Source organism: Furipterus horrens, unplaced genomic scaffold, assembly GCF_987537825.1.
Source record: "Furipterus horrens unplaced genomic scaffold, mFurHor1.1.pri manual_scaffold_2, whole genome shotgun sequence".
Taxonomy (NCBI): Eukaryota; Metazoa; Chordata; class Mammalia; order Chiroptera; family Furipteridae; genus Furipterus; species Furipterus horrens.
The window spans coordinates 66,081,519-66,096,555 of record NW_028327172.1 but is presented as its reverse complement, the minus strand read 5'-3'; the positions used below and the strand labels follow the sequence as shown (position 1 = coordinate 66,096,555).

Here is a 15,037-nt window from a genome sequence, read left to right as displayed (position 1 = left end):
GCCAATTAGAATTCCATTGTGTAAATGTCCCATAGTTGTTTCTTAATTTTTCTTTCAATTTCTTAACCCATCTCAATTGCATATATATCATTTTTATGTTGCATACATAATTTAATGTTATTGGGCCATGCATTATATTGCTCTATGATGGACATAAAATGCTTATGAAATAATTGAAAAATTGTCACAATGGTACAATATATGTCTCAGATACAGTATTCTTGTAGATACATATTTCAGGTTCTCTTTTAGATTCAGGTGTTTCTTTTTTTAAATTCACTTTGATCTCTGTGTCACTTATTATTTTAGTCCAGTGTCCTCAATCACAGCTGCACAGTGGAATTACCTAGGGAATTGCTATCAAAAGTGTCTTGATAAAAATACAGTAAAAATAATATAAATGAATGATCAGCCCTATGTAAATAATTGCAAACAATGAAATAGAACCTTTGATTGGAATTTAAATGATTCCATTTCTTAAAACCTGCATTCAATTGTGTATAACATTATAGTAAAATATGCATTAGTTAAGACTCACAGATAGGAAATGGATGATAGAATCTCTTCTCCACTGGTAACCTTTATTTTTCCATCAGAAGCCCAACATAGACTTTCTTCACTGGACCCTTCACCACTTGCCCAAGGTGCTTATTAGTCTTTTTGCAATTACACTTGATAAGCATAATTAAAGCACATCATTTTTTAAAACACCCTTAGTCTGTAGATTCCACATTGTATGAAACCATCACCTGCTAATGAAAAGAACAACTGATTAGATAGCTATGATTTAATAAGTTACAGTCTAACTTAGTGCCTTTTACCTATGCAGATATTGTATGACTTTAATAGAAATGTATCCCAGAAGAAAAAGTTGCAAACTATTGATGTATCATATATTAGAGATTATTGTCATTGCTTCTGGTAGAATTACATTTTCTTTTTAATAGCTTCAGCTCCCACTTTTGCACTTAATCAACTGAAGAAAACAATAATTGTTACCAAAGGTCAAGAAGTCGTCATGGAGTGCAAACCCCAAGGTTCTCCAAAACCAACCATCTCTTGGAGGAAGGGAGACAAAGCAATTAGAGAGAGTAAAAGGTTAGAAGCTTATTTTGTAATTCAAACTTAACGTTAAACTTTTTTGAAGTAGAAGGTAATACACCAAAGTATACAAGAAAGAGCCTTGCAGTAATTCTGAAACATATTTCATGAACTGATTGAAATATGGTTTTGTCTACATAGTGACTAAAAAGAACCCAAAGTTCTACTTCAATATGAGACTTGTTTACATCTGTGGTGTTTCAGCAACAATTGCGAATTTCACCCGATTATAAAAAGCAAGCCCTTTTGTTAAGTGAGTTATTCTTGGTTTTCATTTTGGGTCTGCAGATTTGGGGATGCCCAAGTTATCTATGATAATTTTTAGAGATTATGTTCTCATTTTAATGTATATCTATATTTGTATCTATATCAATGGTATTGATATCAATGGATGATAGATAGATAGATAGATAGATATGTTCTGGATCTTTTGGATAATCACTTTATGACAGAGTACTTCCAAATGAAATCTGTGCCTATTTGCCTTTCTTTTTGTTTTTTCTTATGTTGATGCAAAATAGTATAGGATTATTTTAATCATCATAGACAAAAGAGGAATGTGCAGAGGAATATGTAATGTGTAAAGATTCATATTTGGTAAGTAAAGTCAAAGGGCATCACCAAAGTACAGATGGAAAAAACAGATGAATCAGAACATCCCATCACAGTTTATATATGCCAAGTTCAAAAGTACAATTCTCTCCCAATAATTACCATATTGGTGTTGTGAATGGTGATTCAGCTTTTACAAAATAATATCCTCCAATATATTAAAACAATGTTGCATATGCTGTTTTACAGTTTTGTTTTTTCTTTGATCTATAAATATAGAGTTTATACCTGGTTATATGTTTGTCTGAATCTAAGTAATCATATAATTAAATAATGCAAGTCAGCATTAGGGGTCCATTTGAATAATTCTTGAAGGAATTTTGGAATATTTTGAAATATTTCTTTAAATATTTTTGTTTGCATTCAAGTTGGAGACACACTGATTTAAATTGCCTGTGTCTTATGAAATAATTTGTAAAATAATTGATTTTAATTCGGACCCAAGGATCTATGCTCCCTGCAAAAGGTATCATCAGGGATTGACATGGATCATATTGGGTATCTCATTTTGAAAGAAAATTTATGTTTTTGAGGGATGCAGAGGGCCTGGTGGTGGGCAATATCACAAACTACAAGACCAGTGTTACATATGGTTGAATTGCATATGAATGAATTAAATTTTTTGGATTGTTGCTTATGAAAATATTTTCAAAACTGGCACAAACCTTATTAAAGCAGAATAAAAAATCTGTATTGTAAAAACAAATAATTTACATTGCTTAGTTATCATTTTTTCTAAATATTTGTATTCTATATATATAATATAGAATATATATAGAATATAGACTACATATATGTATATATATTTATGTAATATCAGTGCAAGCTGTTCCATTTGAAATATTGGCTTGTGGGTGTCACATGAGCCTTATCCCATTTATTTCAGTTCATCAAAGAATACTCCTCATCAACTCTTCATAGACATCTCACTGTGAGTTTAAAAGGTTACGTGGCATCTCTTTTGTCAAAGTGAATATATTGAGGGGAACAATATTATGAGCATAATAAACTTTTTTTTTTCAGAAGTTGAAAACAAAGTTGTGATTTTTCCAATTTTCTTGATCCATTTTCTCCTCACTGGTAACCCCCCCGGGTTAGTAAGACAAATACACTGGCCTCAAACTTAGGTCACTCCGTTTTTCCAGATGTCAATACTTCCAATCAAAGTGCTACTCAGTGAGGAACCTGAAAGGTGAAATGTTTATGTTTTTGTTTATTCAAGTAGAAAAATAATGTGGACACATATGATTAGCATTTTGTCTACTCTTATATGTTTAAGTTTGTAAAAAGATTTAATTTAGTAAGTCCAGAGGTAAAGCGCATTTTTACACTTAAACTCAACAGGAGCAATTGCAAACTATAGTTTTTTACTGCTGTATGATTTGTTATCATAATTGGCAACCCCAGGTTTCAGGAAGAATACAGTTTAATTGGATATAAAAACTAGTGAAAAGTCAAGTATTAAAATAAGGGGACTAAGATGTAAATAACAATAGAATGGATTTCATAAAGCAGAGTGAGAATATATGCATAGACACATAGAAGTTTGGAAAAATGCACATAAAAATATGAATGGAAACTTGAAAATTAAAATTTCAAATGTATGTATCCTACATTCTTTATAGTAGGATCTCAATATGGCAATTTGTATTCTTACAGAAACTTTAGATCACTTCTCGCTAATGGAAAGTCCACCAACTATTTGATAAGAGTTGTAAACATAATTTAAGTAGAAATGGAGTTATTAGAAAACTATTAAAGCTTTGAAAATTTGCATATATATTTCACATTAAGGCTAGAGATTTAAATCACAACTTATTGTAAAATAAGTATATTTACCATTTATGTGAGCTGCATTCAATATGTTCTTCATTCATCCAAACAGAAGCAACTAGAAAAAAAACTTAAATGAATTAGCCTTGTGCATTTTTCATAATTTTAAAAGTTTTGAAGGGTTCATTCCAAATTAAGGATTAAAACAGAAAATCACAGTGCCCTATATGGGCAAATAAAGGCTAGTATTATATTTGGGGAAAAGAGTTAAAGTAACAATGTGTAGTAATGGAAATATTTAAATGTAAGAGATATAGCATTTCAAAGCATAATTATATTAGGAGCAATGGCATAAAATATAATGAAATATTTAAATTCCAAGAAAATATTATCTAATAATCTGAAAACACACCAACAACTCAAAACTAAATTTGAATCTAGAGTTAACTGCAATTTAACTCTAAACTGTAAATGCAAAGTTATAACAACTGGAGGTTAATATTAAATCATTTGTTTTATCAACAGAGTGCCAAATAACTCATGGCTTATCCTTTTCTGTCAAATTTTGGTTTAATCTTTCAAGTTTTGTTCTGTTTGTTTGTTTTTGAGGGGGGTCTTCAAAACACAACTTTTTGTGTATGTGTATCTGTTTTACTAAATAAATAAATCATTATTCTAAAGTTTAAAACCAATAACTAATAACTAGAACATAATATGACTTTCAGGAAAAAAATTGATTAGCAAATAAGTTTTCTGCTTATATACTACAAAATATTTTATTTATTTGGCCCTAAATAATACATCTAAAGTACATAAGAAAATAGATTATATTAGAGCTTGTGAATTATTTGTAGTTGTTTGCTGTTTATATTATAGAATGAGTTGTTTATATAACAGAATTTTCAATATGAACTGCTGCTCTAAGAATAAATCATATTAATAACGATGATGACTGTTTAAAGTGTATGGCATTTATACTTTACAAAGCACTTTAACATTGTGGGTAACAGTATAACCCAGTGTATAATAGGACTCTGTTGCCCTGCTTATCCTACAGATTATGAGATCTCAACAAGATACTTTACTTATTTCCTAATTTGTAAAACTGGTTTCCAAAAGAGTAACATCATTGGGTGTGAGACGTGAATGGAACGTTGTATATAAAACACACTGGGTGATGTGTGTCATATAATAAATGTTCGATGAATGTTACTTGAATGATAATGATACTACTGCTGCTGCTGATAGTGGTGGTAGTGATGATGATGGTATCATTTGAACATTTGAATTGCTGAATACTGGCATCAATTTTTATCAATAGTTCTGGAAATTATTACCACTCCCCTTTTTTTCTTCAGTAATAAAGGAGAGGGGTACTTAAGATTTAAGTTATTATCTGGGATTAAATGAATCTTTTAGGTTCTTAGTGTGATGACTTTGTCATTCATAAATCTATGTCCCTACATTGACATTCTTTGTCCATCAAAGCACCAAACCTCCACTTCTCATCATCTATTCCTGGCATGGCCATTCTCACCAACCTTACCTACCCCTAGTTCAGTATCTTTGAGATAGTCTCTGTACTAGCAGGCTGAATATTTATTTGTTCCATGATTAGCATTATAGGCAATTTGCAAATAGGAGTTAACAGAAATAAAGAAGAAACCTTTTAAAGACAATTTTTACTTTTTTTCTTCTTCTCTCCTTTTCCTTTGAAGGACTATCCAGGTTTTGCCCTATCACTTTTAAAGATCACTGGCAGATATCCATTTAGGTTCCTTTACCAATCATGTCCATTTTAATAGTAAAACTAATACAATCCAAGAGTACTAAGGCGTGAAATGTTCCATCGGAATTTTCTCCTGTAGTATACTTTCATTCAGAGTGTTCTGCTCATCAAACTCATATTCTCATTGGATTTTCACTTCAGCTCATTATTTCCATTACTTGGCTATTAACTTTTGTTAAAATATAATCACCCAGAAACACTCCAGCAGTGCACAAATATTAAGCCTTCATTATTTCATGTATAATTTCCTGTACAAAGTGGACAAAGACAATCTTGGCTAAAATGAAAAGCACATAGTTTTTGGTAAAGGCAGAGATCATTTTTTATTCTATCTGCACATGTACATGCTGTTACTAAACTCCATAGAATATGACATGTATGTTTAAAAATTATTTACAATTATTGAAATTTCAAACTAGCTGAAGTGCCAGTTTTCAGTTCTAGGCAGAGGAGAGTACCTGTTACAGAGGTAATGGACTACGTATAATCAAATGGGTGCTAAAGAAATCCTGCATCCAAAAAAATAAAAATTATCTTATAGAGAAGCACAGTACTATAGCATAATTTTTTCTTTATGAGACTGTAATCTAAACAAAGACTTGTCCAGAATCCCTTGTAATATTTCCCTGCTCACCAAAGGAGCTTCAGAACGGCAAAGTTTTCCACTTACTCATTTAACACGCATAGAAAATTGTACTTTAAGTATCCATTAGTTGACTTCTAGTGGGAATTCATGTTGCGTTCATTAGGCAACAATGATCAGGCTCACAGACTGACTCACAGGCATATGGAAAAATATATATTCATAGTGTAAGTCCTGAAGGACACTGTTACTAAGGGGAAAACCAGGTCTTCTTTCTTTTTTCTAAGGAAGAGGGGGAATTCATGGGTATAATTAGGGTCTTGTTTCTGTCCGTTTGTTTCCACCTACATGCTGTGCTTGCTAATGAACAAGCTGTTTTGTTGCTTCCTCTGTGACAATGTCTTTTACATATTAAGAACATAAAACAATGTAGACCCTAGGTATCTTGGTTTTTTCAGTACCTAAGAAACTGTAATGAGGGAAAATGAACATTCATATATCTCTTGACTTCCTTTGTAAATTAAAATCTGTGCTTTCAAAGGAAATAAAATGATCAAAATGACATTAGTTATTATGATAGCTGACTACATAAGATTTAATACCTATGAACTGCTTACAATATCCGATGTGTTATCACTCTGGGATGGTGGCTTGCCATTCCATAGGTCCACCTAGCTTAAGAGATGAGGAGGAAATGCTTACATTGGTCTGGTGGGGTTAGGATGCTGACTTCCTGGTTTCAATGAAAACTAACTGCACAAGGCTCTGCCTGATTAACCTTCACCAACTTCCTTATAAAATGCTACTAAAAACAAAACAGGAAAAAAAAAAGCAAAGTCATAGCAGCAGTTTATGTTAATGAATATAAATAAATAAATACTTGGTCTTTAGGAGAAATCACCCCTTCAAATAAAACTAGGCTCAATTAAGAAATTGTCAATAGTTCGCTTAAGCCTAGATCTGTAAACACATCTAACTGAAAATAAGAAGCCAGTAGGAAGAATCTTCCACTAACCTCTACTTTATGCCTATACTTACTAATGTCAGAAATAAGGCCTTACTACAAAGGTCGGCTTGAATTTCTCTACTACATGGAAGCCGCTCTTTAGGGTAATAAGAACTCTTCCTCCTTCACCCTTAATCCAAAACAAGTTTTCAGATTTTGAATCCAGCAGTGAGATGAAAGAAGACATCAGTGCCAAGGTTTATAATGTAAATAAATAGTAACATAGAAGAGAATAGTGAAATCCACAGTTTCTATAAATTATACAATTCTATATACTGCTTCTAGAAAAAGAGGGAATACAAATTACTTCAAATTTTCCAGGAACCAATTACCTCTACCTACTTATAATGATGAGAGGGTAGTAATCAACAAATATTTTGTCCTCCCCCACCCATAAAACCTTCCAAAGTACTAGTATGCTAACTTCATACTACACTGAACATTCACAATTTCCCAAAATATGTTCACATTCTAATCTTGTAACCTTTACTCAAACTTTCCTCCTTTCTCTTCTCTACTTCCTGTAGCATGCTGCTCAATCTCAGTAGCATTTGAAATACTAACTCAAAGAAATGAACTCTTTCGTCATGCTTTCTCACCATTGGAAATTCTCAAGCATGTACAATTACCAAGAAGCTGTAGTTAGTAGGAAATTACATGAATGATTTAAGTGGACTTCTTAGTTTCAATTTAGTTCTCAGTATGTGCCAATTCACAACTTTATGATTTAGATATTGTCATCTCTGATTTACAAATGTTAACATGTAAACTCAGAGGGATTAAGTGACTTGTTCGAGGTCATCCATCACAAAGCTGAGCTTTAAAAAGCCAAGTCTGGTGGTAGTCAATGATTCAATGATCATCTTAACACTCAAATTGTTTACCAATGATGTTGCATTTCAGTCTCTATGGAGAATGGTGATGAAATTCCTTTTTAGAGTCTATGATGTTTCTGAAAAAGATTCAGCTTCCCAGTCTATACCCAAAAACTGCATGCGGCTTCATAGGCAGTTTTCTCTCACACATGTACATATGTGCACTAACACATACATATATACCCCTCAAATATGATCAGAAATAAAGAATTTAATTTGAATCTAATTTTCCTTCCAAAAAAAAAATCCTGGGTCCAAACTGAAAACTAAGTGACACAGTGGCCAAAATTTAATGTTGCCTTTACTTTTGTCTTTTTCATCTTACTTTATGGTAAAATAGACTACATCAGTATTGGTTGACAATCCAAATATAAGAAACGCTTGATTTTTTTCAGTGACACTTTGATCAACAAATGTTATAGACAAAATAATCCCAAAGATGGATTATTATGATGCTTCAGGACTGTGCTTTTCATATTGTTGCCATTGTATACTTTTTGAGGAGTATTTAATAATTTTAAACTTGATCTCTGTCAGGCAAGAAATAATCCAAATTTATTGAGTGACAATGTGTTCATAACATGCCAACTAGTTGAATGGGAATCAAAAAATATATTAATTCTCACATTTTCCAATAAGTTATTTTCAACAATATTTAGGTAATATAACAACAATCACAAATCTTCAATTTAATGGCATCATTTAAACACAGAAGACATTCATGTAAAAAAAATCAAAATATTTGTTCCTATTATTTTCCAAGTTTAAGGTCACAAAAAGATCTCAATATTCCTGTTCAAAGGTCTTAAAATGTTTTTTTGTCCTGATCTCACCACGAGTTTGTCTCTTGTTTCTACTTTTTTTTTACTTAATTGGTGGATATAACAAAACAGGTCTCAACTCCCAGGGGAGATAACACTAAGGGAGTCTGTTACTTTAAGCTGTAAGTGACAACAAAAAAAATTCTGGCCCTGTTGTGCTATGAACAATTCCAGTTTGTGCTTTACATCACTAGCTAATTATCAGCTTAGCAAACAGTTAATAAATTCTACTTCTAACTATGGTTCATTTACCCCAGTTACTATAAATTGCTGCACAAGTTGCCTGGTTATGCTCTTCACATAGCACAACTTGAACAAGCCATTAATTCCTTAAAGGTTTTTCTTTTCCAAAAGCCCCCCAGACTACAACTTTCAGCTTTGTTTGTCCTTAATACAAACAACATCAAAAATACTGGGGAATTCAAGCATCTAAGTATATGCTATGGATGACCCCACTACCTTCGCAAGTGAATCTTCTGCAAATATAAAATAGTGAAAAGAGAAGATTCTGCAGATGTTTAGGAAAAAGTATTTTGTGATGAAGAGTTATATAGTTGCTTCTTTTTAGTTTTGCATAAATCACGACCTAATTTAACTGTGGTTTAGTCATTATGGGAATTGGATGACTGGTTACAAATTAGGGCATAGACAGAATGACAACCTTGACAACAATGGAAAACAACCTGCAAATCATTTCCACTACAGATCACTGAAACAAAGTTTACCATTAGTATGTTTGTTTCTCTTTGCTTGAATAACAGAGTTATTCATTGAAAACTAGATAGGAAATCAGTAGATGATAGATAAATACATTTTAAGTTGATTGCTATTTTAGTTAGTTGTATCTGGAGGTTTCAGGGTACTGATTTATTTTTGTTTTTCTCTCCAGTTATAAATAGTAGCTCCACTTCTTCTTTTCCTAGTGTTATATGGTAAAGATACTGTTCTTTTCAGTTAAAGTCATTTTATTAAAATTAAATCTTTATTCACTATGCAATGTATGTAAGACACTATGTCAGTTCATAACAAGATAAGAAAAAGAGAATCCCATACCCCAAGGAGGCACTGTCCAAATGACAATAAAACTAATACATAGATAACTATAACACAGGATATTTAAGGTAATAATAAAATAGGATTTTTCACACAGGATAGTTAATAGCTATTGTGTATTATTAACAGGATAATTAAGATAATAGTAATAATAACTACCCTTTTTTGAACACTGGCTATTTTATATATGTATATATTAATCCTCAAAAAACGTAGTATTGCAAGGAATATGTAATTATCCATGTTTTAAATAAAGTAATTGGGTCACAGAGAGATTGCCTAAGCTCACACACATAACAAGTTACAGAGCCAGACAGAGTCCAGTTCTCTTTGGATCTCAAACATTTCTTGGTTTATTACAGTGTATAAAAAATTTTGAGAGTTAAGAAAATGAGAAAATGAAATCCAGATGAAAGAAGAAGGAAAACTTGTATGAACTTCAATTTGAAATGGTTCTTAAATAAGATTTTGACACATAGAGATGGAGTGTATTTTAGATGGTGAATTCAGAATTTGCAAAAGCTTAGTTATGTACCCAGGACACTTTAGTGAAAAGTAAATACTATTATTTGACTATGGTATATATTAGGAATAGAAATGAAAATAAGCTGGAGAGATAGAATAGCTGAGGACAAATTGAGGAGGACTTGGAAAGACAGATTGAGTTTATGCTTAATTTAGTAGTCAAACAGTAGTCTTTGAAAGGTCAATTCACATCTATTTGGGGGCATCTACTAATATTTCCCTAATCTTCCCAAAAGAAAAAAATTAAACTGATGATTTAAAAATAAAACATATAAATAAATATTATTAATGCCTTTATTTTATCAATGAGCTGGCAAGAAAATCAGGAGAAGATGCTATAGCCAGGACCTGATCTTACTCTGTAGGTAAAGTAATGCACCAAGGCTGGCTTTCACCTCATGGGCATTTACTGACATTGAGTATCAGCTTTTACATGTCCATGGGCTTATGAGGAATACAAAATGCAGAGCATGGCTCCTATAAGACCTCACCCATGAACAGCTACCTATGGAACATAAAAGTGAACTAGCTTTAAGTCAACCCACTCTGAAAACAGTGAGGAAAATTATCTGTCTCATGCCTTTGTTCTGAATGAAGAGGGAAAATCTTTTACTTAGGTTTTGTTAACTATAGGACAGCAGCCTTAACTAATACCACCTGGGTGGCCTGAATAGTTCAATGTAAGAAGTTAGTTAAGGTGGTTCTTAACAGGAAGTGAACCCAGGCACTTGAAGTACAACGAAGAATGAAAAGTAATGGAAGTATCAATATGTAGCTACAAGTAAATAAAAGCTACCATATAAAACAATAAAACCCTTTAATCTAACACAACTAAAAATAATAAAAAAAAAAAAAAACTTAAAACATTAATAAGGGTATTCACACTGTTCTAAGAAATGAGTCTCAACCCCCAGCCAGGCGACATGCTTATTAGGCACTGGAAGAGGTGAACAGCGAGCAGACTTCTATTGCTCTTACAGCCTCTCTCCTTCAGTTGCATTACCACCTGAGCTCCACCTTCTGTCCGATCAGCAGTGACATTAGATTCTCACAGGAGGACAAACTCTAACGTGAACTACTCATGGGAAGGATCTAAACTGGCTGGCACTCCTACAAGAATCTAATGCTTAATGTCTGAGGTGGAGCTGGGGAGCGCTGCAAATAAAGATTGTCATTAACAGAGAGGCTTGACTGCACAGAGATAAATCCAAAGTTCTAACTATCACTCCTTTTAAAAAACTAAGAAAACTGGCACATCTAATGATCAAGAACATGAGAGAAAACATCAAAAATATTAAGAGAAAAATGGAAATATAAGTACAAATTCTGCAAACTTAAAAGTAATAAGAGAAAACGAAGAATAATTGAATGTCTACAAAGTTGAATAGTTATATAAAGTGGATAAATAAAACATAATTTCCCAGAGTGACTCAAGAATAATCAGAAATTCCAAATAGTCCACTATTGTCCACTATTATAGTAATAGTTAAAAACCTACACATACAAACACACACACACACACAGATGCAACTCTAGGCCTAGATGATTTTACTAGAAATTCCTACCAAACAAATAAAGAACAATGATTTTAATCTTAGAAAGCTATTTCATAGTATCAAAAAGAAGGAAAATAACTTTACTAACGAAATCTAACAGGGTAGTATTAGAAGTAAAAATACAAACCAAGGACTCTCAAGAGCATAGATATTCAAATTTTAAACAAATTATTTGTAAATAGAAAATAGAATCTAAAAAAAGATACTGCATAACTTGCATTTTGTGTCCTTATGGGCATTTCATTTCCATTCATGTTGGGTGGCGTGTGCTGTTTAGAATGCTAATATATTACAATGACCATATAATGGAGCTAGGGGTTACCATTAGGTGAAATTAGTCATCATGTTGGTTGGAGGTGGTTTCTGCCTTTTTAAGCCATAAATTTAGTGGGGTGATGTTCTTCCTTATTGACAGTTCCTGTAGCTTTTATCAGTTGTAGCCATGTCTTTACCTGCTATATCTCAAATGGGAAGCCTTGAAATTGTTCAGGGAGGGACAAATTGCATGCTTCTGTAATTAGTAATGTTCTAAAATAATAGAACAGACTGACAGTGACCAGAGGGGTGGGGTGAGGAGGATAAGGGTGGAAAGAAGCAGAAGGGACTAGTCAAAGAACATGTATTAATGACCCATGGACATGAACAACAGTGTGGGAATTGGGGAAGGAGTGGGGATGGGCAAAGGAGGGCAAAGGAGGGGAAATTAGGACAACTGTAATAGATTAATATTAAAAAATGATGAAAAATAAAATCTACATTTAGTTAAAATATATGGTTAAATTTATACATGAATAAAGTCTCCTAAACTACAGGAGTAAGCAGAGATAGGTTTATAATTATAATATAAATAAGACAATAACTAATAAACAAGAATACAATAATAAACTGTTTTGTGTGCTCACAACTGTAAAGCTACTTGTGCCCACCCTTGTATATTATACCTAAGGCCCAGTATTCTACAAGCTACTTGCTCATTTCCCTTTTCTGATGCCAGAGAAGCATTTTAAGTGTCATGTTCTCAAAGGCTTTTTGAAAGAAACTTTTTTAGATTCTATACAAAGCAATTACAGAGACAAGTGACTTGGGTTTTGAATTTTTTCATAGCAATGCAAAGACTTTTTGTACTGTCCTTACTGTGCACACTGACATTGTCTTTGGAGGTGAGATAATGAATAATAATGATAAATACTATTTAATAAACACCCATTGTGTGCCAAGCTGTATTACTTAATATTTCAAAGATGTTTTACTTTTAAAGGTGTTTTCAATGTGCTGTGAGGCATGTATGTGTGTGTACAAATGAGTATATATGGAATAAGGGTAGACAGTGTGAGAATATCTGAGTATAGATCTGATTATGGGATTGTTTGTGCTTTTCTAGAAAAATATATAGAATATTTATGACTTATCTATAATTTTGTTTTCTATACCACTGATCCCTCCAGTGGAATAAATTACTTGATATATGTGTATTTTGAAGTTTTTAACATCTATTATAAGATACTGGTTGACCTATAAACTTTAAAATTCACTTTTAAAAAACCTAAGAGTTGACATAGTGTTTAGGAAATCTTTGGCCTCCTTTTTCACATAGTTATCAGTAAGTCCATGAACTTGAAAAATTACCTCTTTATTTGTAAGATATTAGGTTGGACCTCAATTTTTTATTACTTGTTGATATAATCAATGATAATTGTAAAAAACTAAATAGAAGTGAACATCATCATTTACTAGTTGTGTGATTTGAACAATAATAATAATAATTGATAACATTTATTATGGGTTTACATCAGGCCAAGAATGTCTTAAAGCATTACACATCAGTCAATCCCACAAAATTGGTTTTCAATTATTCCTATATTACAGACAAAAGAAATCGACTGTGGAAGTGTGAAATAATTTGACCTCAGTCACACAGTAAGTGGGTATGACAAGCTTCACACCTAGGAAATCCGGCCCCAGTTCATGCTCTTAAGCACTTAATAAAGAAATGGTGTCTCTCACACACTGAATTTGCCTAACTATCTTTCTAAGCTTCAATTTTTTCCATTTGTAAGGTGAGACCAATGATAACTAACTTAAAGGATTTTTGTGAGATGCTAAAATTTTGTGTATTGCAGTGTCAGTGCCTAGCATGGGGGAGATGCTCAGTAAATGGCAACCATCCACCTCACGCTTAGCATCATTAGAGCATGTTAATGCAGGCAAGACATGGTCCTCAGTCCCTGGGAGAGAGGGGACCACATTTTATCTTTGAATCTCATCTTTAAAAAAGAGGTAAAATCTGATTCATTTAGTTCATCCTTCATTTATTTATAGTCACCTATTGTGTGCAGCATCTGCTCTTTTCTTTCCCACGGAAATAAGATCTTTGAACTGCTCAAAGCAGTGTTATTTCCCCCAGCTACCCCCATAATCCATACTTCATTTTTTAGCCGATCCTTTCTCAGAGTCTCCGAACTGGCTTCTTCCATCCACCCTTGTCTGTGTGTAGCATTCTCTATTTAGCAGCCGGAGGTTTCTTTTAAAACGTATCTTGAATTATGTCAGTTTACTTGTTGAAGCTTTCCAATGGCTTCCTCCTCTATTTAGAGTAAAGGTAGACTCCACACCATGCATGACACCCGAGATCCTGTACCAATTGACTGCTACTTCTTTTTTCTCCTAATCTCCCTGCTCCCCTTCCTCAGAATGGTCCAGTGTCTCCTCAATCTGTCTCCCTGTTCTGTGCACTTACTAGACTAATTCCTGCCTCAGGGCAAGGCACCTCCTAGTTCCTCAGCTTGCCCAGAGCATAACATGATTGTCTCCTTCTGTCAGTAGATCTCTATGTCCTGGATTACCTCCTCAGAGGCGCTCTTAATTCTCTGTCTGTAATAAAACCCACATTTCAACCACTTACCACACTCTGAAATGTTTATTTCTATTTACTCATTTGCTATCTGTTTCTCTCCCTAGAATAGAATCTCTGGGAGTCAGGGGTCTTGTTTATGTCTTATTCAGTAACCCCAGGGTGTAGATGTAGCTCTTCACATAGTAGAAACTAACAAGTACTTTTAAATAAATCTATTGGAACAACGCATGTGCCCAAATCCTCTGCAACTCCTACTTTTTATGTCTCCCTGACAGCCTCCCAAATATGAGTGAAGATAACAGTTCAAGATAAATTATTAAGAATATTGTGAGTATTAGAGAAGAGGATTTCTTTGAATTTCTTTGAAGAAAGATGTTCTAATAAAGAAAAGGATAGTATTACGACTAGTCTTGTATTATTCACATAAATATCTGATGCTTCTCTCTTATATGGTTAAATAAAATAGCATGGAACTGAATCAGAAACCTG

General features: G+C 33.0%; 1 protein-coding gene across 1 annotated transcript in view; it reads left to right on the top strand.

Moving 5' to 3' along the window:
* Positions 1–15,037, top strand: part of CNTN5 (contactin 5) — a 524,441-nt gene that overhangs the window by 237,757 nt on the left and 271,647 nt on the right. The window contains exon 11 of the mRNA XM_090267326.1: positions 948–1,098. Within this exon, the coding sequence (XP_090123452.1) occupies positions 948–1,098 (151 nt within the window). The remainder of the gene's footprint in view (positions 1–947; positions 1,099–15,037) is intronic.